Source organism: Podarcis filfolensis (assembly GCF_964270895.1).
Source record: "Podarcis filfolensis genome assembly, chromosome: 5".
In the NCBI taxonomy this organism is placed as follows: Eukaryota; Metazoa; Chordata; class Lepidosauria; order Squamata; family Lacertidae; genus Podarcis; species Podarcis filfolensis.
The window spans coordinates 6719160-6742338 of record NC_139608.1 but is presented as its reverse complement, the minus strand read 5'-3'; the positions used below and the strand labels follow the sequence as shown (position 1 = coordinate 6742338).

Below are 23179 nucleotides of genomic sequence, written 5' to 3'. Positions count from 1 at the left end.
CATCCAACTTCTCTCCAACTTGACTCCAGATTACTAAACATGGTGTTTTAAGACTCCTGCTAAGTGACTTCAAATCAGACATTGGGAAACTGGTATCACTTCATCAAACTCATCCATTGCATTAAGAATTTATAGAACAGTGAGATAGTTAGGAAATGTGGTATCTAAGATTCTTGCTAAATTACTAGTAGACTTTGAAAAGCTGGTATCGCTGCATCAAGTTCATCAATTTTGTTGAATTAATTAAACTAAATGGTTTTTAAATTAAACTAAACTGATTTTTAATAAATGTGCAATAATTGTTACTATTTTGATTATTTGTCTTTCTTAGTGGCTCCACAATTCTTCCATGTTCTCACCGCCTCAAGGCAAGGAATCACACAGGGGTGGAAATTGTGCTGCAAACAGCAACTTTCTGTGCAGACATGCAATATATCTACATATGTACTGGTTTCGCTCCTACAATACACACTAACTTTAAGAAGTGCTTTCTCTTGGAGAAGAATTTTTTCATACACATATGTTTGGAAAAGAAAGAGAATTAAATATATTCCAGAAGACTTTCCTTGGCTAAGAGAGTGTGTGGAAACAAAATAGAAAGCACTATGGATAGAATTTCAGTATGTAGATTTTTCAGAATATTTGTGGTAAAATATTCACTAACCCAGGCTGTATCACACTGGTCGCTGGGTATTTAGTATAAAACTCTATAGTCAAGATGCACTGGCCGAGGGGCTATGAAATATGATGGAAGCCCCACTGTGCTGGTGGAACACCACTGCCATGAAATACTGGTGCTGCTTTGACACACTGGTGGGACTCTCTGCAGGGATATCCATTCCATGGGCACAGCTTTACTGTGGAGGTGGTTTGGGTGCAAGGAGGGCTGTGTACAGGAGGACGAGGCATGGGCAGATGGCATGAAGGTGTAAACTGGGGCAAAGCAGAGCTGCAGAACAGAAGAGACAAGTGGCCTCAGTAATGGGGTTGGGACAGGCATGCAATCCTATCTGTAGCATGCAGTTTTCTCCAGCAAAGATCCCTGGGGCAGTATTACTCATTCCCCCAAATTAGCTTTTCCATGATAAATATATGTTAGGTATGTGAAACGCACAATCAGGTCTTGTAACAGTGCCTGGGGAACTCACTGAGTGGAAGGTGCTATAGCATTGATATTTGTGTGCAGGGAGGGCCAAGGTGTTACTGGGGGTGTCCACCTCAACATCACTGCATTGGCTCTCCCCGTGCCCAAGTTGCAATGAGAGATGTCACTATCCCTGTGAAAGGTAAGCACCGCTTGTGTTTGCATGGAAGCTGGGTTTTTTGCTTTTAAGCATGCTTTCCCTCTTCTTCTTCTAGGCTGGCCTAGTTCACTCCACCCCTCTGGTAATTTGTGTTTAGATCACTCCTTCCTTCAGCGGTGTGGGAACAACTCCAATTCTTGGTTAGAAATGCATACCAGATCTAACCTTGACATAAGCGCTAAAAGAATTAATGCAAAGTGAAATGCAGCCCAATAACTAATTAGATACGATGCAATAAATCTTGCCACATCTGTCTTCAGTGCGGTCTGTATAAAAGGTTGTTGGTGAATGAAAGAGACAAGTGACAATATCTTTGAAGGGAAGCAACACGCTCTTGGGGAAACTATGTTCCAATGCACACAGCTATACTAGCAAAAGAAATCCACAGAGGAAAGATAACAACAGGAGAATGGCAGGGATCTTGGAAATTTTGTTTTTTGTGCTGGTGGCTGTTCTGATTCTGCACTTCCTGAGACAGCGCTGGTCACACAGACGCTACCCTCCTGGACCTTTCCCACTTCCTGTCATTGGAGGCATGTGGCAGATTGGGAAAATACTTTCGCCAGATACTTTCCTGAAGGTACTTCTTTCTAAATCATTCACTAGTTGAGTAAGAAGCTGGCTTAATAGAACTGCAGATTATTTTATTTCTACAGCAACTGGTGAGTAAAGTGTTGTGTTGGTAAAACCTTCTGGAAAATGGAAGTGTGACATGTAGTGCAACGTCAATTGGAACATTGGAACAGTAAGAGCTGTTCGGCAGTGGAATTTGCTGCCAAGGAGTGTGGTGGAGTCTCCTTCTTTGGAGGTCTTTAAGCAGAGGCTTGACAACCATATGTCAGGAGTGCTCTGATGGTGTTTCCTGCTTGGCAGGGGGTTGGACTCGATGGCCCTTGTGGTCTACTCCAACTCTATGATTCTATGATTCTATGATTTGTTCCTCTCTTCATCAAAACTACAGTATTCTGCAGGTATTCTGCATGCTATAGCAACTTTAATTGTACACATAGTAAATTCAATTAAGGATTTCAATGTAATAATAATAATAATAATAATAATAATAATAATAATAATAATTTATTATTTATACCCTGCTCATCTTAATCTGGCTTGGTTTCCCCAGTCACTCTGGGCAGCTTCCAACAAAATATTAAAAATACAATAAAACATCAGACATTAAAAACTTCCGGTCATTCCATGTCAGTTCAACGCGTCATGTCACCCACTGTCTCGCATTTTGATGAAACTTGGTGTACACCTTTCCCTTAAGGTTGAAAGAAACCCCCTTAAATTTCCCCCCTCTATCTCAAACGGTTTTACTTTTATAGCACTTCAAAGTTTCGTGAAATCTGCATTTCTGTTCCTCTTGAGATCCTTGGCCTTGCGTACATTTTATTTTTTCCCCTCCATAACCAATGATCATATCAGATAGAGGGGGGACATTTAAGGGGGTTTCTTTCAACCATAAGGGAAGGGAATACACCAAGTTTCATCAAAATCTGAGATGGTGGGTGACGAAACCCTTGTTTTTTGCATTGATTTGATGTGGAATGACCCTTTCCCTAAATAGGGCTGCCTTCAGATGTCTTCTAAAAGTCAGATAGTTATTTCCTTGACATCTGATGGGAGGGCGTTCCACAATAACCGCTTCTCACAGTGAGAGAACCGCCAGAAGGCCCTCGGCGCTGGACTGCAGTGTCCGGGCTGAACGATAGGGGTGGAGATGCTCCTTCAGGTACACTGGGCCAAAGCCATTTAGGACTTTAAAGGTCAGCACCAACACACTGAATTTTGCTGGGACCAAGTAGGTCTTTCAAGATTTCAATTTTCTCATCATAACGAATCTTATCTGGCTTGTTTGCATCACCAATAATCATTTTTTAAATATATAATGCCAGATTGATTGGCTGTATGATTACCCTGTATTTAATTTTGGGGGAGCAAATCCATATACCGTATTTTTTGCTCTATAAGACTCACTTTTTCCCTCCTAAAAAGTAAGGGGAAATGTGTGTGCGTCTTATGGAGCGAATGCAGGCTGCGCAGCTATCCCAGAAGCCAGAACAGCAAGAGGGATTGATGCTTTCGCTGCACAGTGATCCCTCTTGCTGTTCTGGCTTCTGAGATTCAGAATATTTTTTTTCTTGTTTTCCTCCTCCAAAAACTAGGTGCGTCTTATGATCTGGTGCGTCATATAGAGCGAAAAATACGGTACATTATTCAGGGATATATAAGAAAAGAAAAACTTTTTGTATACATTATATTAGCTGCAATATTCTAAAATACATTTGTGAATTACTTTTTTACATATGGGATGACTTTATATTTGACTATAAATTTAATATTCTATATATGTATATGTATATTCTATACACCGTATTTACTCGATTGTAATGCATACCTTTTTTGGCCAAATTACGTCATGAAAATTAGGGTGCGCATTAGATTTGATGGCACATTTACATTCACCAGCAAATACTTTTTTGGTTTCAAGGTTTTGAAAATTGAGGTGCACATACTGTATGTATATGTAAATGTCTCCCATAAAACAAAATGATTTCTATTAACTAATATATTGTTATAAGTAGAGTGGGGAGATCTTCCATTAAACCCAAGAAATTGATGAATGTCAGAATCTAGCTAATATTGGGGATATGAATGCAAAACACAATCTGCAGAACTGTGCCACACAAGGAATCCCTGGGCTGGCTTATGGAAACCAGCTTGACCAGGGCTAGTTAAGAACAAAAACATTAACAGACAAAGGTGTGGATGACTTGTGATTAGCACATCAAAGGAAGGTTCTCAGGTCTGTGCTCACAGGCTGGCCTCACAGGAGAAATGTTGCTCTAAAAAACTAGGCTTGGGATAGCAGATGGATGGGGAGGAGTTGCTTGGAGCAAAGGTGTGTTAGGAAGAAGAAGGAGAACAAAGACAGTACCTTGGACGAGAGCCTTGGACTATAGTGCTACTCTGCTGTGGGGAACAAGCCACCCCACAGACGACCATCCTGTAAGATCTAGACTCCCGCAATTCAAATTCAGTTGCAAATATGCGAATAAATCATTTTTCTTAAAGCTACAACAGTTTCCACTACGTCCTGATTCTCAAAGTAGCACAGACCCTGTGGGAGTGCCTGGAACCTCCTTGGAATCTTGCCACAGTAGCTTGGCAGAGATTGGAGGTGGCCCCCAACCTTTTAACAATATCAAGAATTATAAGGGCTATTAGAAACTCACTCTGGATTGAGAAAATCTAAACAACTATTAGCCAGTTTTGAGTCTGAGCACTGCCAGGGCTACTGCTGCGCAGAAAAGCACCTGAGAGCTGCTGTAGCCACCACCACCTAACCGGGTGTCTTGTGAGCAGGACCTATCACAGGGGAAGAGGGTCAACTCCTGCCTGAGTATCACTCCTTCAGGGGTGTGTTCTGCAAGGAGGCAGCAAAGTTGCCATGGCACCAGCTATATTGCTGTGTGATTGAACTATTCCTGGGGCCACCCTTCCCTTGGAGCTGCCTCTACCCAACGTCTGAGGCTGAGCTTACAGTTCTGTAGTAGTTCCTGGATAATGATTTGGCAACAGGCTTGTTGCAGTCATTGAAGATGCTGGATGGTGCCCCAGTAGTGTTTGTCAAGAAGAAGCGGGCAGTGGAGCTGAAGGTAAAAAGAGGTAAAGGATCCCTGGATGGTTGAGTCCAGTCAAAGGCGACTATGGGGTTGTGGCGCTCATCTCACTTTCAGGCTGAGGGAGCCGGCGTTTGTCCACAGACAGCTTTCCGGGTCGTGTGGCCAGCATGACTAAACTGCTTCTGCCCCACTCCTTTCCCATGGAAAACTCATTCTTTAGTGCTAAATTGGAGCAAATGTCAATCTGAATAAAATCTGAACTTCTGTTTGTTCTGACTGAGCACTAAAGAGTGGTTTTCCTGGGGGGGGGGCAGGCGGGAAGCAGCAGGACAAGATTTAGTGTGGGTAAGTCCTCAGTGTCACAAAAACTGGACAGCCTTGAAATACACTCTGTTGTGGCGAAGAAGAAGCCTTTGCCAGCTCACTGAATGCCTGTCACAGTGGCAATGGGCTATAGTCACAAAAGCTTGTAATAATCTGTTATATTTTAACATGACAGTTCTCTTTTCTACTTTGATGCTAATGGCAGCTGGCTAAGCAATATGGAGACATTTACAATTTATGGCTTGGACATTATCCTCTGGTAGTACTGTCTGGATTCCAAATGGTGAAAGAAGGCCTTACAAACTCACCAGAAGTCTTGTCTGAACGACCGGTGACCCCTTTCCTGAAAGCTGCACTTAAAAAAAAGGGTAAGTTGTTGAGAAGGCTGATGGGTTTTGCTGGCCCTATCTCCAGAGAAGAGTATAAAATCGAACTCTGACTATGCCCATCATCTGAAGCTCTTTCCAACAGCAGAGGTCTTCAAAGAAGTCATTGCACTCCATTTACCAGCTTGATAATTAGGCATTAAGATTGCCACAAAATCTGGTTCATAGGCTAGGCTCTTGCGCAAAACTCAGAAGTCAACAAAGGTGATGTGAACTTATGATAACACTTTTTGTGGGAGTCTTGGGAAGGTACTGAAAGAGGAAGTCTTGCTGATTTGTGAGGCGTTCACAAAGTAAAGGAAGGATTGAACTCTGATTAATAAGAATACACACAGAGGCTTGAACAACTGGTGGTTGGAGCAAAGGGTTAGAGAGCTTTCCAACTGTGTCTCTACACAAATGCCATGTGTTCAAGATTTGTACAGATGCCTCAGGATGTCTATGGAGTGCATCTCCCAGCTCATTCCATTTCTTAATGTCATAAGTACCTCCCTCTGGAAACCAGGGGCACAGTCTAGCAATCTCTCAATCTCTAACAACAATTTTTCTACTAAGGGTGCTAAATCCTTATCATGCCCTGCCTGAGCTAGCAAAAATAACAAATTATTCCTATGCTTTTCCTGCCTATGTGAAAGCTTGCTTCCCATGATCTCACCTGAAGGGTAATAGACGCGCATCTTTGGGGCTCGTTCCGAGCGAATGAGATCCTCAGTCCGGGAATCGTTTTGCAGGAGATGATCCACCGCGACTGAGGGATAGCAGGTTGCTAGCTCCGAGGGGAGTCCAATCCTGGGGGTTTCCTTTTGCTGAGGTTTCCTTTTGCTGTGCCTCAAAAGCTGAGATTTTTTTACAAGCCTCACACGGTTTCCTTTTTAAGTTAGCCTCACATGTTTCCTTTAGGTTGCCGCACACGGGGCACCACTTGAGGTGTTCCCAAAGTAAAGGAAGGATTGAACTCTGATTAATAAGAATACACACAGAGGCTTGAACCAGCAAGACTCTGGGAAGGTTGCGTATAATAATCTCTCCCTCCACCCTCCGGCCCAGACCCTTTTATTCACAAAAGAACTGTTTACAGAGTGTTCGTAAGAACCAATCAGATTTCCTCTGAGCATTTAAACAAACCCTCCTGCCTGGCGAGCAACTGGGCTGTGTACGTGACTTGTGAAGAGAGAGAAATGGGCAGTAGAGGAAATGGCCAGAGATGCAGAGGGTTGTGGGATTTGGTCAGAAATTATTGTCAATGTATCAAACCCAGTCAACACAATGCATTCATCGTGGACACAATGGCTTGATGCATATTTTATAATTCCTCATAGTAATCCCACCTGATCACTACAGATTTGACAGGAAGAACTGACTCTTCCGTGCATGAGAAGTAGAGTGAAGGAATTTAGTGGTGAATATATTCTGATTTCATTAATCCTGTGATGCCTCCCCAATGCTACATGATTGCTGTCCAGAGGGACTAAAGTGCAAAAAAGTGGAACCAAAATAAACCAGAACAAAAAAATTATAGGATTTCAGCAGAAAGTTATAGGATATGCACTTTTAGGAAATGAAGCAGTCTCTTCTTTTTATGTTTAGGTTTTTTCTTCATTGATTTGGCTTTTTATGAACCTTTTTTTTTGATAGTTTTCTATAAGTATTACTTATATGCAGGAATTAATATTTGAACATATATATCTGTGATAAAGGAGGACGTTTACAGAGAACTGAGGATTAGAAAAAGAAGGGATCTGTGGAAGACAAATCAGAGAGGGTTTTCTCAGGGTGTGAGGCTGAGGAACGGGGAGACCTCCCAGGTGGGAGATGGGGGGAATCAACTCTCGGTATTCTTTTCTTGATATGTTGCCTTTTCTTATCTTTCTATAAAAGAGTTTGGATTTTACTGCTTAATATGTTAAAACTTTTAATAAAACTCTATTAAAAGAAAAGGAAATGAAGCAGTGTGACCACCTCAATAACATAACAATCACAAATAATCATGAATGCACCATTAAAAGGATATCTGGAAGGATCCTGTGTGTTATATTGAAATAAGTTCCAGTGCCTGAAGACAAGATAGAGTGATGGCCTCATAGGCATTTTCTGAAGCGTACAGTGCTGGTGAATATCACTTTACTAGACAGATTCTGTTCCAGTCTTGCAGTTCTTAAGCTGTGAAAGAATGGCATCTCTGAAATACACAGGTATTATCTGCACTAAATTTGGTCTCATCTTGGTTGACTGACAATTTTAAAAATATGGCATTTTTGTGAGTAATGTTTTCTCATTGATTCCTTCCTGTTTTAGGTTTGGTCTTTTCAAATGGTCACACCTGGAAGCAGCAGAGACGGTTCAGTGTCATTACTATGCGGAAGCTGGGTCTGGGGAAGAAAGGCATGGAGTTCCAAATACAAGAGGAAGCCCATCGTCTTGTGGAGGTCTTTGCACATGCAAAAGGTATGTGATATTACTGTATTTACATGAATCAAATCACCCTCCAATCTAATGAACACCTCAGTTTTCAAAACCTTGAAACCAACAAAGTATTTGCTGGTGAATGCAAATGCGCCATCAAATCTAATGTGCACCTTAATTTTCACAATGTAATTTGGCCAAAAAAAGGTGCACATTACATTCACGTAAATATGGTAAGTAATGATGCTAATACATATCCCAGTTTGCAGAGATCTTTATGCACAATCTCTGCGCATATTGGAATGGAATTTTATACATTTTCACTTTTATTCAATTATTTTTAAAATAGCAATTGATCCTAGCAGCTTTCTGAGATATAAATGTAAATGATTTCATTTGCAGGGCAGCCACATGATTTTTCACTCCCCATCACTAATGCAGTGTCCAGCTTGATATGTGTTTTGGCTTTTGGATACCGATTTTCTCTTGAAGATGAAAAATTCCAAAAATTGATCGATGCCGTTGATTGCATGTTGAAAGATTCAAATAACGTACTTCACGTGGTGAGTAGACTTTTGATTCCCAGAGGCCCTAACTCAAATAAGCATTCGCAGAACATTATGGCAGTACTCCTAAATCTTAGGGCTCATCTACACTTCCATTTGTCCTGCAGGTTTCTCCCCCTGGAAAACCTGCTGTTCACCACTGAATTGGAACAAATGTCAGTTGCTTTTTCTGTGAGTTGATGTTCCAATTCAGTGATAAACAGTGGGTTTTCCTGGGGAAAGTGGCAGGAAAATGAAAAACCGTTTGGATCCGTGTCTAGAAAGCAGGGCACAAGCAGAAGTGTGCTTGAGCCCTCAGAGTACTCGATTCATTGGAGGGATGTGTGGATTTAAATCCGGGTTGGATGGCCCGTCTTGTATGCCTCCTTCCAGCAACTTCTGCAGCCAAGCTGATACCAAGGAAGGAAAGTCCACAACCTCCTGAGGGCATCCATTCCACCGTCAAACAGCTCTTGCTGTCAGAAAGTTCTTCCTGATGTTCAGTCAGAATCTCCTTTCTTGAAAATTGAAGCCCTTGGTTCAAGTCCTACCCTTTGCAGCAGGGTATAACAACAACAACAACAACAACAACAACAACAACAACAACAACAACAATAATCGTTATTTTTTTAGAAAAAAGGTGCCACAACTCACCATTAATGCCTCCCTTGTTTTCTTATAATGGCAATGGTGCCAAGCTAAGAGGTGTCGGAACTGAGTTCTAGTGAGTTTCAGCTGAACCTGATTATTATTATTATTATTATAGGAGAAAACAAGCTAGCTCCATTTTCTTTGTGACAGCTACAAATCCACCTGTTACCTCATTCAACCCATGTTTTATGAGTTTTGTCGCAAGAATATCACAGGTGACTTTGTCAAAAGCCTTACTGAAATCAAGATACACTATAACCACAACATTCCCCTGATTCACCAAGCTTGTAATTCCATCAAAAAGAGAAATGAGATTCATTTGGCATGGCTTACTTTTGAGAAACCCATGCTGGGTCTTAGTAATCACAGCATCCTTTACTAAGTGCTCACAGACTGACCGCTGAATGAATGAATGAATGTTGCACTAAACTCTTTGCAACAAAAATGAGCCAAAATGTGAAAATAATTCACCTTAGCACTGTGTCCTTAAGCTTTGACAGTTCACATAAATTTAATACATATATACCTCACTTTTCTCTAAAGTATTCAAAGAGGCTAAAGAGAAACCAGGAATGAACAAAAAACCCCCACAAAGCTTCAGAAGCAATATAATCATAACTGCAACACCTATTAAAACTTATTAAAATAATATGTAGCAGAATCAGAACAGACAGGTTAGTTAAGTTCAGAACACAGCAGCATCTATCCATCAACAGATCCTCTTCAGAACCATGTTTATTCACTTAAACAGAAAAGTTTAGGAGGAACTACCTAGAAAGGGTATTTCATGTTTTTGCTGCCACTATGGGAAATTCTCCAAGAATTCTGCCAGCTGCTCTATTTCTGATGGTGATGGGACCCAGAGCAGGGCTCAGAGATGGAAGTTGTGGTTCTGAAAGGAGAATACAGCTTTAGGGACCCTGGTCCTGGGTCATGAAGGGCTTAAAAATACGTAAGAATGGTGTAAAACGAATGTTATATGAACTGACTGCTGGCAGCTGCTTTTTTGTACTGGTTAAACATCCCAACCTGTCTTCTAGTGCGGTCCTATTTAGTATGCCCAATTCACTGCCAGCTGAAGTGATGTAAAAGCACTCTGCCACCTGCCACCCAGGAGTAACTCTGGGTCAAAGAGCGCCCACAGACATTTAGCCACAGCCTCAATAATAATCCAGGCCATGATGCTGAAGTGCCAGTCCAAATGAGTTTGTTGACAGACCTTGTTACCAAACCATTTTGTGGTAGTGACTTGTGGTTTTTGCTTTCTCCTCCTCTGCAGCTGTATGAAGTCTTCCCATGGCTCATGAAACACTTCCCAGGGCCTCATAAGAAGTTATTTGCCTCCGCAGACTTGATACTTTCATTTGCAAAGGAGGAGTTAGAAAGGCATAAAGAGCAACGAAAGGATGAGCCGCAGGATTTCGTTGATTTCTATCTACTTCAGATGGAGAAAGTAAGCATCCACTGTCAACTCCTGGCACTTGGGGCCTGTCCACACTACAATGTGTGTTTGTGTCTGAGTTCCCACTTACTTGTGCAGTCCAGATGAAGTCACCCTCAAACAGCACCTGTCTTGATTCTTTCCCTCTGTAAATTTGGGTGTACCTAATACAGGGATAATTCAATATACAGTTGTACCTTGGTTCTCAAAGGGAATCCATTCCGGAAGTCTATTCAACTTCCAAAACGTTTGAAAACCAAGGTGCAGCTTCTGACTGGCTGCAGGAACTTCCGGATTTGCGGCATTTGGGAGCCAAGACATTTGAGTCACAAGGCGTTCAACAACCAAGGTACGGCTGTATTGGGGGAAATTGGACTTTAAACCACTTCATTTGGGGTCATAGATGATTTATCGTGATGGTTTTGGTTGGGTGGATCAATAATCACTTTTTGCTGCTCAGAGTGGCTGGGGAAGCCCAGCCAGATGGGCAGGGTATAAATGAGAAATTATTATTATTATTATTATTATTATTATTATTATTATTATTATTATTTCCTTTCAGCCTCCTTTTCTACTCCAGCCAGCTTGATTTCATTTTGGGGTGGGGTGGGGTGGTCAGACAACAAAGCCACAGAGCCATTCAGAAGTGTAGAAAATCCCTGATCTGCTCTGAGATGCCTTGTTAGTGTTGTGCTCTGATTCAGAAAAACATTTCCAAGATCACCCCAGTTCACCTTGTAATTTCAGGTACGCAAACAGACAATGCAAACCACTATTAAATAAGTTTGGGAGAGGATACCCATAAACTTGCACTGGATTTGTGCAGATGATGCCACTGTTTTTGCACCATCACCCCAAATTTTTTTTTTTGGAAAGCTGACTTGAAAAGGGCTGTGGTTTCTTTTTATTATCTCTTATTTTGCATGTCTTCAGAAGGGTGTTGGAGAGATCCTTTCCTACTCCAATCCATGACTATGTCCAAGTATCTTCCTGCACACTCACCTGCAAAACATATTATTAGGTGTTGCAATAGGAAGACACCCCCCACCCCAAGGTCAGATAGATTTTGTGTGGCCTGTAAATAATTCCAACATTTCACCTTTTCCCATTATCGTCAATAGAGCAAGGATGACCCCAACTCTACCTTTGATGAAGAGAACCTGGCAGAGTGTGTTCTTGACCTCTTTATCGCAGGGACAGAGACGACTGCTGCTACTCTGCAATGGGGACTGCTCCTCATGGTGTCTTATCCAGATGTTCAAGGTGAGGGAGAACTTTGCAATGGAAGCAAGCACCTCCCTGGATTCCTGTAGGGAACAGCTTAGATTTATCTGCTTTTTTTAGTAGCAGGTTGTGATTCTTCCAAGGTGTCATAATGGGTGGATGACAAATATATGTTCATAGTCTGAGCACAATTATTTTCTCAAGAGCAACCAGAATGCCCCATGATCAGCTTGGGAGAATCTGTACCCAGTTCTCCCCAGTAAAAATGCAACAAATTATCCACCAAATCACAAAGTTCCCACAGTGGCCAACCAGGTGCGTATGGGAAGCCTGTGAACAGGACCAGATTGGAACAGTATTCTCTGTGATTCCCACCGACTGGTATTTACAGACATACTACTTTTTACACAGCAGGGATGAGGGAGAACATAGCCATCATGTTTATCAGCCATTGATAGCCTTATCCTCTTTAAAAAATCAGCAAATCCCCTTCTAAAGCCATTCAAGTGAGTGGGCATCACATCTTGTGGGAGTAAATTCCAGAATTTAACTCTGTGCTGTAGGAAGAAGACCTGGGACGCGGGTGGCGCTGTGGGTTAAACCACAGAACCTAGAACTTGCTGTTCAGAAGGTCGGCGGTTCGAATCCCCGCGACGGGGTGAGCTCCCATTGCTCGGTCCCTGCTCCTGCCAACCTAGCAATTCGAAAGCATGTCAAAGTGCAAGTAGATAAATAGGTACCGCTCCAGCGGGAAGGTAAACGGCGCTTCCGTGTGCTGCTCTGGTTCGCCAGAAGCAGCTTAGTCATGCTGGCCACATGACCCGGAAGCTGTACGCCGGTTCCCTCGGCCAGTAAAGCGAGATGAGCGCCGCAACCCCAGAGTCGGCCACGACTGGACCTAATGGTCAAGGGTCCCTTTACCTTATATGAAGAAGTACTTTCCTTTGCCTGTCCTGAATCTTCCAACGGCAGCCACAGGTATTTGCCTTGGGGTATGGCTGAGCAGGGCAGAGTGTGGGTCGCCACCGTGGCCAAGCAACCACTTTGCCAGGAGGAAGAGAGGGGGAAATGGGCAGCCATAGAATTGTGCTAACTGGCCTCCATGCACTGGCTGCAATCCTGTTCTGTGTGGGAGAGAAGCCAGGCACTGAGTTTCAGTAAGGGCAGAACTGAGTGGGTGAAAGAAACATTTGATCTGGCTCCTGGTGAAATAGTCTTCCCAGAGAGTAAGGAACTCCCCTCTGAATTTGTGGAAACATGAGAAACTGGCTGCTGCTGAGTCAGGGCCAGGGTCCATCCAGCTCAGTATTGCCTACACTGGCTGCCATCAGCTCTCCGGGATTTCAGGGAAGGAACATTCCCAGCCCTACCTGGAGATTCTGGGAATTGAATCACGGACCTTCTGCATGCAAAGCAGATGTTCTACCACAGAGCAATAGACCTTTCCCACATGCAACTGCATTCACGGTATTTACCGTATTTTTCGCCCCACAGGACGCACTTTTCCCCCTCCAAAAATGAAGGGGAAATGTGTGTGCGTCCTATGGGGCAAATGCAGGCTTTCGCTGAAGCCTGGAGAGCGAGAGGCATCGGTGCGCACCGACCCCTCTCGCTCTCCAGGCTTCAGGAAGCTATCCGCAAGCCTTGCAAGCCCGGCGGGAGTTCCCGCGGGCTCACAAGGCTTGTGGGCAGCAGCCTGCAGCCCGAAGCACGGGGCGCCCTTCGGGCAGGTGTCCGCAAGCCTTGCGCGCCCGGCGGGAGGTCCCTCCGGGCACACGAGGCTTGGGGCGGCAGCCTGCAGCCCGAAGCACGGGGAGCCCTCCGGAGGGCTCCCCGTGCTTCGGGCGGGTGTCCGCAAGGCTTGGGGCGGCAGCCGCGGCTGGGGAGGGGAAATAATTTTTTTTCTATTCATTTCCCCCCCAAAAAACGAGGTGCGTCCTATGGGCCGGTGCGCCCTATAGGACGAAAAATACGGTAATTGTTAACTTCTTATTTTGAGGGTGCTGCCAGCATCTACCAATGAGCCTCACTTAATATATCGGGGTCTTTTCATCCCATCCTCTACAGTTTAGTTGCTGTGTGTTTCTCGGATTAAAACTAGTGGATTTTAAAATACGGTAAAGCTTAATTTCCCACTTTTTCCTGCAGATAAAGTCTACAAGGAGATGGAAGATGTTTTAGGTTCCTCTCTTCCCATTTGCTATGAAGATCGAAAGAAACTGCCTTACACCAATGCGGTGATGCATGAAATTTTGCGTGCAAAATATCCCTTATTAATTGGGATTCCCAGGCGAAGTGCAAAGGATATGGAAATCCATGGTTTTCACATTCCAAAGGTACAGGATATAGATAAGGCAACAGCTGTATATTTTGAAAGCAAAGAGCACCTGATAGTGGCACTTTAAATGCACACATGTAGCACAAAATCTGAGGGAGAAGGATCTCCCCTCTCTCTCGAAAAAAATATCTGAAGATTAATAACCTGAAAGTTAAAAAATTCTATTATGACAAATACAAGGAACAGACTATTGCATAAGTGATCTGGAATGAGAGGATGAAACCCAAACACATAACAAGTTTTATCAAGATACATATAATCATAGAATTGTAGAGTTGGAAGGGACGCTGAGGGTCATCTAGTCCAACTCCTTGCAATACAGGAATCTCAACTACAACATCCATAACAGATGGTCATCTAACCTCCAAAGGCATAAAAACTTGCAAGGAAAGTATCCAGTACAAGAATCCCTGGACCTGCTTTCTTATAATTTGGCAGGCTTTTTCCACCTGTGAGGGATTAGCATGCATGCCAATCTCATTCACTTCTGTCAAAAGGGAAAGAAAAGTTATATAATTCCCAACAACAAATTGAAGCAGAAGGAGAGCAGCCTCAAACACGCCCTGTGTTGAACTCAGCAGCCTCTGATGTGCCTTGGGCTGACACACACTATATTCTGATGCACCAAATCAGAATCAGAATTAAATATTGTGATTATTGTACACCATAAATATAGACTGTGTCTTGGTATGTTAGAAATGTGTTAAGATTGATTACTGGGGCAGTGAATGGCAAAACTGTTTTGTGCTGGTCCAGACGCATTCTGAGCCAACTGTTTCTTCTTTTCAGAGGACACTTGTTATTACAGATCTGAACTCTGTTCTTGTCGATCCCACGCGATGGGAAACACCTGAAGAGTTCAACCCGCACCATTTTTTGGACACGGATGGAAATTTTAGGTCTAGAGAAGAATACCTGCCATTTGGAGCAGGTAATCGTAGAAATAATCATGGCCACATTTAATAACAACAATAATAATAATAATTTATTATTTATACCCCGCCCATCTGGCTGGGCCTCCCCAGCCACTCTGGGAGGCTTCCATAGAAACCAAAAATACAGTAAAATATCACACGTTAAAAACTTCCCTGAACAGGGCTGCCTTAAGATGTCTTCTGAATGTCAGGTAGTTGTTTATCGCTTTGACATCTGCTGGAAGGGCGTTCCACAGGGCGGGCGCCACTACCGAGAAGGCCCTCTGCCTGGTTCCCTGTAGCTTTGCTTCTCGCAATGAGGGAACCGCCAGAAGGCCCTCGGCGCTGGACCTCAGCGTCTGGGCGGAATGATGGGGGTGGAGACGCTCCTTTAGGTATACTGGACCGAGGCCGTTTAGGGCTTTAAAGGTCAGCACCAACACTTTGAATTGTGCTCGGAAACGTACTGGGAGCCAATGTAGGTCTTTCAAGACCGGTGTTATATGGTCTCGGCGGCCGCCCCCAGTCACCAGTCTAGCTGCTGCATTCTGGATTAGTTGTAGTTTCCGAGTCACCTTCAAAGGTAGCCCCACGTAGAGTGCATTGCAGTAGTCCAAGCGGGAGATAACCAGAGCATGCACCACTCTGGCGAGACAGTCCGCAGGCAGATAGGGTCTCAGCCTACGTACCAGATGGAGCTGGTAAACAGCTGCCCTGGACACAGATTTGACCTGTGCCTCCATGGACAGCTGTGAGTCCAAAATGACTCCCAGGCTGCGCACCTGGTCCTTCAGGGGCACAGTTACCCCATTCAGGCCCAGGGAATCCTCCACACCTGCCCGCCTCCTGTCCCCCAAAAACAGTACTTCTGTCTTGTCAGGATTCAACCTCAATCTGTTAGCCGCCATCCATCCTCCAACCGCCTCCAGACACTCACACAGGACCTTCACCGCCCTCACTGGTTCTGATTTAAAAGAGAGGTAGAGCTGGGTATTTAGTAGCTTGTTTCAAACAAGCGAATGGTCAAAGGTGATTAAACAGAGGGAGGGCCATGAATGGATCCCCTGTGGTTTAAAAATCAGGTTGGAGTGATAGTGTTGAGAGAGCAATGAATTTAACATTCTTCTTCCACACCATTTTCCAATCTGAATTCTCCCTCCATAGAGTAGGGGTATCTCTCCAGATGTTGTTGGGCTACAACGTCCATCATCCATGACTCTTGCCCATGCTGGCTGGAGCTGATAGGAGTTGTAGTGGCACTTGGAGGGTAACACATTGGCTATCCCTGCTTTGGCGCAAACAGCATCTCTGGAAGAGCAATTTAGTTAGGGAAATGGTTTAAAAGGGAAGGGTTAAAATCTTCACTCTCCTAGAATTAAAGCCCCAATCAGAATTGGGGGATCCAGTGGCTATATAGATTTATCTATTGCAGTTTTCTTCCTTTTTTATTTACAAAATTATATACTGAAAGTTTCATAAAATTCCAAAAATTATTAACATAAAATGATGAATTAGTTATAAACTGTAACTCTGTTGTAAATTGCATCCACTTCCATGTACAAAATATTTTTTTCTCTATGGCTGCTGCAGAAGGTGAGCCCAGAACAACCAGCTGCTCCAGCCTCTTCTTGCTCTGTTTCCATCTCTCTCTCTCCATTTCTTCTTTTTGTTGTAAGGAGCATCGCATCCCATAGTCGCCTTTGACCGGATCTCCATCATGAGATCCAGTGTGGTGTAGTGGTTAAGAGCAGTAGTCGCGTAATCTGGGGAACTGGGTTCGCGTCTCCGCTCCTCCACATGCAGCTGCTGGGTGACCTTGGGCCAGTCACACTTCTTTGAAGTCTCTCAGCCCCACTCTCACCTCACAGAGTGTTTGTTGTGGGGGAGGAAGGGAAAGGAGAATGTTAGCCGCTTTGAGACTCCTGAAGGGGAGTGAAAGGCGGGATATCAAATCCAAACTCCTCCTCCTCCTCCTCCTCCTCCTCCTCCTCTTCTTCTTCTTCTTCTTCTTCTTCTTCTTCTTCTCCTTCTCCTTCTCCTTCTCCTTCTCCTTCTCCTTCTCCTTCTCCTTCTCCTTCTCCTTCCATCACTGTGGCAGCTGCCTCTATTGGCCACCAGGTGTCTCCTCAGAGATGTTGGGGATTCACCCACAGGCAATGTGTGCACTTTGATTATTCCTTCCCTTAAGCCAGGGGTCGGCAAGGTTTACCGGCCATGAGCCGGATCACCCCCACGGAGATCATCTGTGGGCCGGACTGGCGCAGCACGACGCCGGAAATTGCGTCTGCGCATGCCCAGATGCCAAAAATCGCACCTGCGCAGAAGCAATTTTCGGCATCTGGACATGCGCAGACGCGATTTCCAGTATCTGCACATGTGCAGACACAATTTCTGGTGCCGCTCGACGTGTCCCCGTGCCGCGCTGCACTGGTTTAGTGCAGTGTGCAGGGGACTCGTTGAGCGGATGGCTTGGTTCAGGGGCGGCTCGTAGGATGGTAAAATGGTCTTCATGGGCCGCACATTGCTGACCCCTGCCTTAAGCTGTTCTGGCAGTAGTTACACCTGCTTTCCCAAAGTACTACGTATAGTGATACAGCCATGACCTGTATGCTCCATATCCAAATTCTTACTCTGCTTTCAAGCTTAGTCTTCCTTTGGGAACTGCAGCCACTCAAGGTCAGCTTCCAGTATTTCCTGGAGCAAAGCCAGGACCCTCAGGATGTCAGCCCAGAGGATTAAAGGGAGGTACTTTGGGAGTAGCTGTTTTCCAGCTTTTTGTTGCTGTTGTTCTGGCTAAAACTACTGGCTGAGCAAATCAGATGAAGTGGAGAATAGATGGAGTTGGTTATGACTCACTTGCTGCTTCCCCCTTCTTTCCTCTGCAGGGGTTCGAGCCTGTGTGGGAGAGCAGATGGCCAAGATGGAGATATTCCTCTTCCTAACCACCCTTTTGAGGGCATTCCGCTTCCAGCTGCCAGAAGGAGTGAAAGAACTCAATAACAAGCCTGTTTTGGGGCTGACATTGCACCCCCACCCTCACAAACTCTGTGCTATTCCCCGCTGCAGTGCATCAGGAAGCACATAAAAATAATTGCCGTGGTTTGTTTATTTATTGTCATAAATTTCTCCATTATTATTATTATTCACTTTGACTGACATTCTGTCCTTGGCTTTCGCAGTTCTACTATCACTGGACCAATTAAAATATCCCTCATTTGCAGCAGGGGCAGAGTTGGTAATCTTTGATAATATGGCACTCTGAGCTAGGCCAAAATTTGGCACCCCCAAACAGATATTCTCAATTATGTGTCTTTCCAATTTTGTGCCCCCTCGGCTCAGTGCCCTGTGGAAGGGAACCTCCCATGCCCTTTGCAGTTTCTGTGCTCAGGACTGAATTCTATATCTGAACTTAGGTATTTTTACCCTATTCCATTCAAAGGTGAAAAGGAGGCTCATTTGTTGAATCTGCTCTTTTTCAGCTTATGGAGTCATTGTATTTTCTTTGTTAAGTGCTGAATTGGACATTTAAAAGGGAGAATTGCATGCTGAGATGGATCAGTGGTGGAGTTTTGTGCTGTGCTGACATACTAACCTATTTGTAGCACAAAAATGTAGCATTTTTTGATCCAGAATCATTCATTCTTGTCCTCAACATACTGCTTTCATTGTAGATCCTGCCATCTACAAGCCTAGGGATGGCTACTTGATATGTGAAAACCCTCCTCATTATTATGTTTTCTATGCCTTTTCCACCGTGCACATGCCCCAGATGAATCAAGAAGGAAATGGTGGTTGTGATCATGCTATACACCCAGCCCACAATGCCATTGGTCAGGTGTAGATACTTTCTGTGCCACTATTGGGATAGTCTATATCAGTTTTCAAATGGACGCACTGTAGGATAACTCTAGGTAGGGCTAGGAAAGATTCCCTCTTTGAAAGCTGGAGACATGCTGGCAGTTGGTGCTGACAATACTGAGCTGAATAGACGAATGGTAAGGTAGCCTTCTATGTTGCTGTCTCTGCCCACAACAAAACCCCACCTTTTCAAAAGGCAGAATAATAGTGCTAAAGGCATCTACAACTGTGCAGGTTGTGCTACTTTTTTGTTTCGGGTAGGGGTAGTTTATGAGGTCTGAGAAGATGGAAGAACTGAGGGGGAAATAAAGTTCACCATGACTGGGTGCTGGCATTGTGCGGGTGCCCTCTAAAAAGCATCCATACAATGCGCCCACACAATCATGGTGAACCTGCCATTTTCAGCTGTGAATGGTTTCTTCCCTGCCACAAACGTGTGTTTGTGCAGTGTTGGGGATAGGAACCATGTTTGTTTATTTCCTTTACTAAATGCTTCTTATTAAGCATCTCAAAGTGATTTCACGGTACAGTAAAAACCATATGCAAAACAACTGCATTTGTGAAAAGAGTTAATACCATTGGATATATAAAAACAATTTCAGCTAAATTCAGATACTGACTGCGATAAAATTATTAAACTTAGAAGGCATGTTTGAAGAGGAAATTCTTCAACAGGTGCCAAAAATACAATAAAGACAGTGCCTGTTTACTTAAAAGTACGGTAAACCTTGTAATGATACAAGTGTACAGAGAGATCCACTAGCACTTTACCATGCTAGCTCACCATGCTATACTGAACCTTACAGCATGTAATCTTCAGCTTCTCTGCTGATAACCTTGCACTGAGCAAAACCTCTTGCGTGGCTATTCCCTCCCCCTCCCACAGATGGAGTAAATAAAGACACAGGACACCAGAATTTAGGTTAATGGGCGAAAAATGGCCACAACTTTATTGATTACAGGTAAGAGCGGTATTGGCTTAGGCATTGGCCCTAACAGACTATCCGGTTCTAACCGGGAAGGGTTAAACACCAGCAGGGGGAGCCCCCGAGATGCACATCCCTAGGCGCTCCCCGAGGGGTTACCGCTCAGGAGCGCGCTTTAGGCCCTAGCCTCCGTAGGTTTCGGACGAGGCGACGCCCCTCGGAGTCCTTTAACGAACTACCCTTCAAGAAGTGGGGGAGGTGATGGCGTTCCTCCCCCCCGATCTCATTTGCATAACAATACCCCGGCCAATGCCTAACCGCCAAGACCAAGAAGTTGTGACGTTTGCTACGAGGTAGGCGAAAAAACCAAGTGGCTTCAAAATTCCAGCCAATTAGCCAAATGGAAAAACTCCTACCAGGCCCCTTGCGGCGACCAGCCAAAGCCCATAGCAAAGTCTGAATGCTAAACCTAAAGGGCGGGTGGGTGGGAAAACACATCTGCTGCGAAGGAGGAAAAGGGGCGAGCCAAGGGCTGCCCCGACCTTAAGTGCCCCTAGTTCGGCCCGCCCTTGCTGCCAGCCGATTGGCTGAGGCTGCAGGAGATGAATAATAAAAGGGAATCCCTGGTTCCCGCGGGGCTGGCACCAGCCCCGCGAGAGTGTGTGTGGGCGGGGTCATGAGCCCGCAACACCCCCCCTCCTAAATTCGGGAGTGGCTTTGCGTGGCTATTCCCTCCCCCTCCCACAGATGGAGTAAATAAAGACACAGGACACCAGAATTTAGGTTAATGGGCGAAAAATGGCCACAACTTTATTGATTACAGGTAAGAGCGGTATTGGCTTAGGCATTGGCCCTAACAGACTATCCGGTTCTAACCGGGAAGGGTTAAACACCAGCAGGGGGAGCCCCCGAGATGCACATCCCTAGGCGCTCCCCGAGGGGTTACCGCTCGGGAGCGCGCTTTAGGCCCTAGCCTCCGTAGGTTTCGGACGAGGCGACGCCCCTCGGAGTCCTTTAACGAACTACCCTTCAAGAAGTGGGGGAGGTGATGGCGTTCTTCCCCCCGATCTCATTTGCATAACAATACCCCGGCCAATGCCTAACCGCCACCCGAGCCAGGCTCGCCGCCAATACCCTCAGACCTGTAACCAATCCCTGATACCCTGACAAATATCAGCCAGCCAAATATCATTTCCCGCATCAGAGAGATGCACGCCATCCCCGCGATAGAGTGCTTCCTTGCTAAACTGGATGCATGGGTGCTCAATGACCCGCCCACCCATCGCAGCCACTCTACGCGCCACCGAGCGCTCAAGGATCCTCCTGGCTCTATTCACAGCCACAGGATTTGCGGCGTCCCGCCAGTAGCGCCTCTCCAGCAAAGATGACCAGATTATTGTAATGTTTGAATATGAAGCCCGCAACTCCTCCAGGTCATTGACAATGTTCCACATCAAGTCCACCCCTTTTCTGTAAGCCAGGTCATTCTCGCCCAGTTGGATGACCAGCGCATCGGGTGGGCCTTCAACTGCAATTCTATTTGATACTGCCGGGAGGAACTCTTCCCAACGCATTCCCCGCCGTGTAATCCAAGACAATTTGACATTGTTGGGGAGTTGCAGGTCACCGCGCCAGTCCCTGGTGACCGCCCGAAGTCTTGCCCAGTGAACAATACTGTGGCCAATGATCCAGAGACGTACTGCCCCGACACCTGAAAGAAGAGAATAGGAGAGCCGGGTCAGGGGGAATGCTGTGGAAGGGGGAGTTAGCGTGGTTTGCGGATGTATCCCTTGTACGCTCTCGACTTCCACCGTCCCATGTCCATTATCCTCTCCGCCAGTAAACCCATGTGGACAGCGGTGGTCGCAGCCCCGATGTGGAAAGAATGTGCAGCAAACTCCTCAGGTGGAAGCCCAATGGCCGCGATCGCCTTGCGCAAAACCCTTGTAAACTGATGTTTTGACAGGCGGGAGCCATCGGCGTGTATGAAGAAAGGGCCACTTACTTTTGATCTTATGCACAAAAACTTCCTTGCGTCCTTTACCGGGCAGGGGCCAGCTTTCTGAGTTGCCTGCAAGCGGATTAAGGCCCCTCTACCAAGCTGATCGGTCTTTGAGCTACGGATCCTCAAGATTACCTCTGAGCTAGACAAAGATACATCCTCCAACAAGAGCCCCCTATTGCTACTAACCGGTACTTCTTCACAGACCACCTCGCCAATGCGTAAGGCCCCAAAGAAGGCAAAGGAAAACGCTGTGGAAAATAACCTGGCCTCATACCTGGACCAGCAGATGTCCCTAAGCTTCTTACGTATCTCCCAGAGCAAGTCATAAGTTATGGGTCTTCTGCTGTCGGGGCCAGTAGGCCGCGACCTACGCCAGCCCTCCAGCATCTTCCGCACCACGAAGTGCGCACAGGGGTCAGCTGAGAACAAAGCTTTGGAGAAGAATGATATTGCTGCGGAGTGAATGTTGAGGGTTTTGGGGGCTCGACCTAAGTCACGGAGGTGGACAAGATATTCAATGACCTCTGATTCAGACGGGGGCCTGCCTGGCTTGAATAGCCCTTTTTTTGGTGAAATGATGTGAAATCCAACCACGCCTTATTATAGGATCTTAGGGTTGAGGGTGCTACTGATGACAATACTCCCTTTATTGCTTCTCGTTGCCAATACTCCAGAGATGTTCCGGAAACGACTGCGGCAGCTGCAGTGCATCCGGTGCCAAGGAGCGAAAGCGATCCATCTGGAAACGAGATAGAGCGTCCGCAATGTTGTTATCTATACCTGGGACAAATCTGGCAGAGGCATATAGGTTTAGCCGAAGGCAGGAAAGAACAAAATAACGCAACAGCGACGCCACCCTGGGGGAGTGAGAGGATTGCTTGTTTAGGACAGACACCACCGCCTGGTTGTCTGTCCAAAAGCAAACCCTGTGGTCTTTAAATTGTTCAGCCCATATGTGAATCGCCACCACGATAGGGAAGAATTCTAAGAATGTTAAATCACGCAGTATGGGCTTACCCTGCCAGGACGAGGGCCAACGTTGTGCACACCACTGACCTTTGAAGTAGACGCCGAATCCCAGGGAACCTGCTGCGTCTGAGTGCACCTGGAAGTCAGCTTGCAAGGCCATGTTATCTTGCCAAAGTGAAATACCATTATAGCCATCTAAGAATTGCAACCACACCTGGAGATCTGATTTTACTGCCTTTGAGAGGCGCACCCTATGATGAGG

General features: G+C 45.2%; 1 protein-coding gene across 2 annotated transcripts; it reads left to right on the top strand.

The window, feature by feature from the left end:
- Nucleotides 1-1585: 1585 nt before the first annotated feature.
- LOC310762204 (cytochrome P450 2J4-like) lies at nucleotides 1586-18298 on the top strand. Of its 2 annotated transcripts, XM_083612890.1 has the most exons (9): nucleotides 1587-1884; nucleotides 5463-5625; nucleotides 7939-8088; nucleotides 8449-8609; nucleotides 10522-10695; nucleotides 11805-11946; nucleotides 14056-14243; nucleotides 15035-15176; nucleotides 18045-18298. In XM_083612890.1, exons 1-9 carry the CDS (start codon nucleotides 1714-1716, stop codon nucleotides 18242-18244), a joined length of 1491 nt encoding a protein of 496 aa, XP_083469016.1. In that variant the 5' UTR covers nucleotides 1587-1713; the 3' UTR covers nucleotides 18245-18298. The 2 variants fall into 2 exon arrangements, with proteins under 2 accessions (XP_083469017.1, XP_083469016.1); XM_083612891.1 differs by lacking the exon at nucleotides 15035-15176 and having other exon boundaries at nucleotides 1586-1884.
- Nucleotides 18299-23179: the final 4881 nt, after the last annotated feature.

What these genes read in the sequence shown, in the direction of transcription:
- LOC310762204 (XM_083612890.1), top strand. Translation starts at nt 1,714, where the DNA reads ATGGCAGGGATCTTGGAAATTTTGTTTTTTGTGCTGGTGGCTGTTCTG. An exon ending in GGTCTTTGCACATGCAAAAG is followed by an intron (nt 8,089 to 8,448) that starts GTATGTGATATT and finishes TTTCATTTGCAG; the next exon opens with GGCAGCCACATGATTTTTCA. An exon ending in GTCTTATCCAGATGTTCAAG is followed by an intron (nt 11,947 to 14,055) that starts GTGAGGGAGAAC and finishes TTTTTCCTGCAG; the next exon opens with ATAAAGTCTACAAGGAGATG.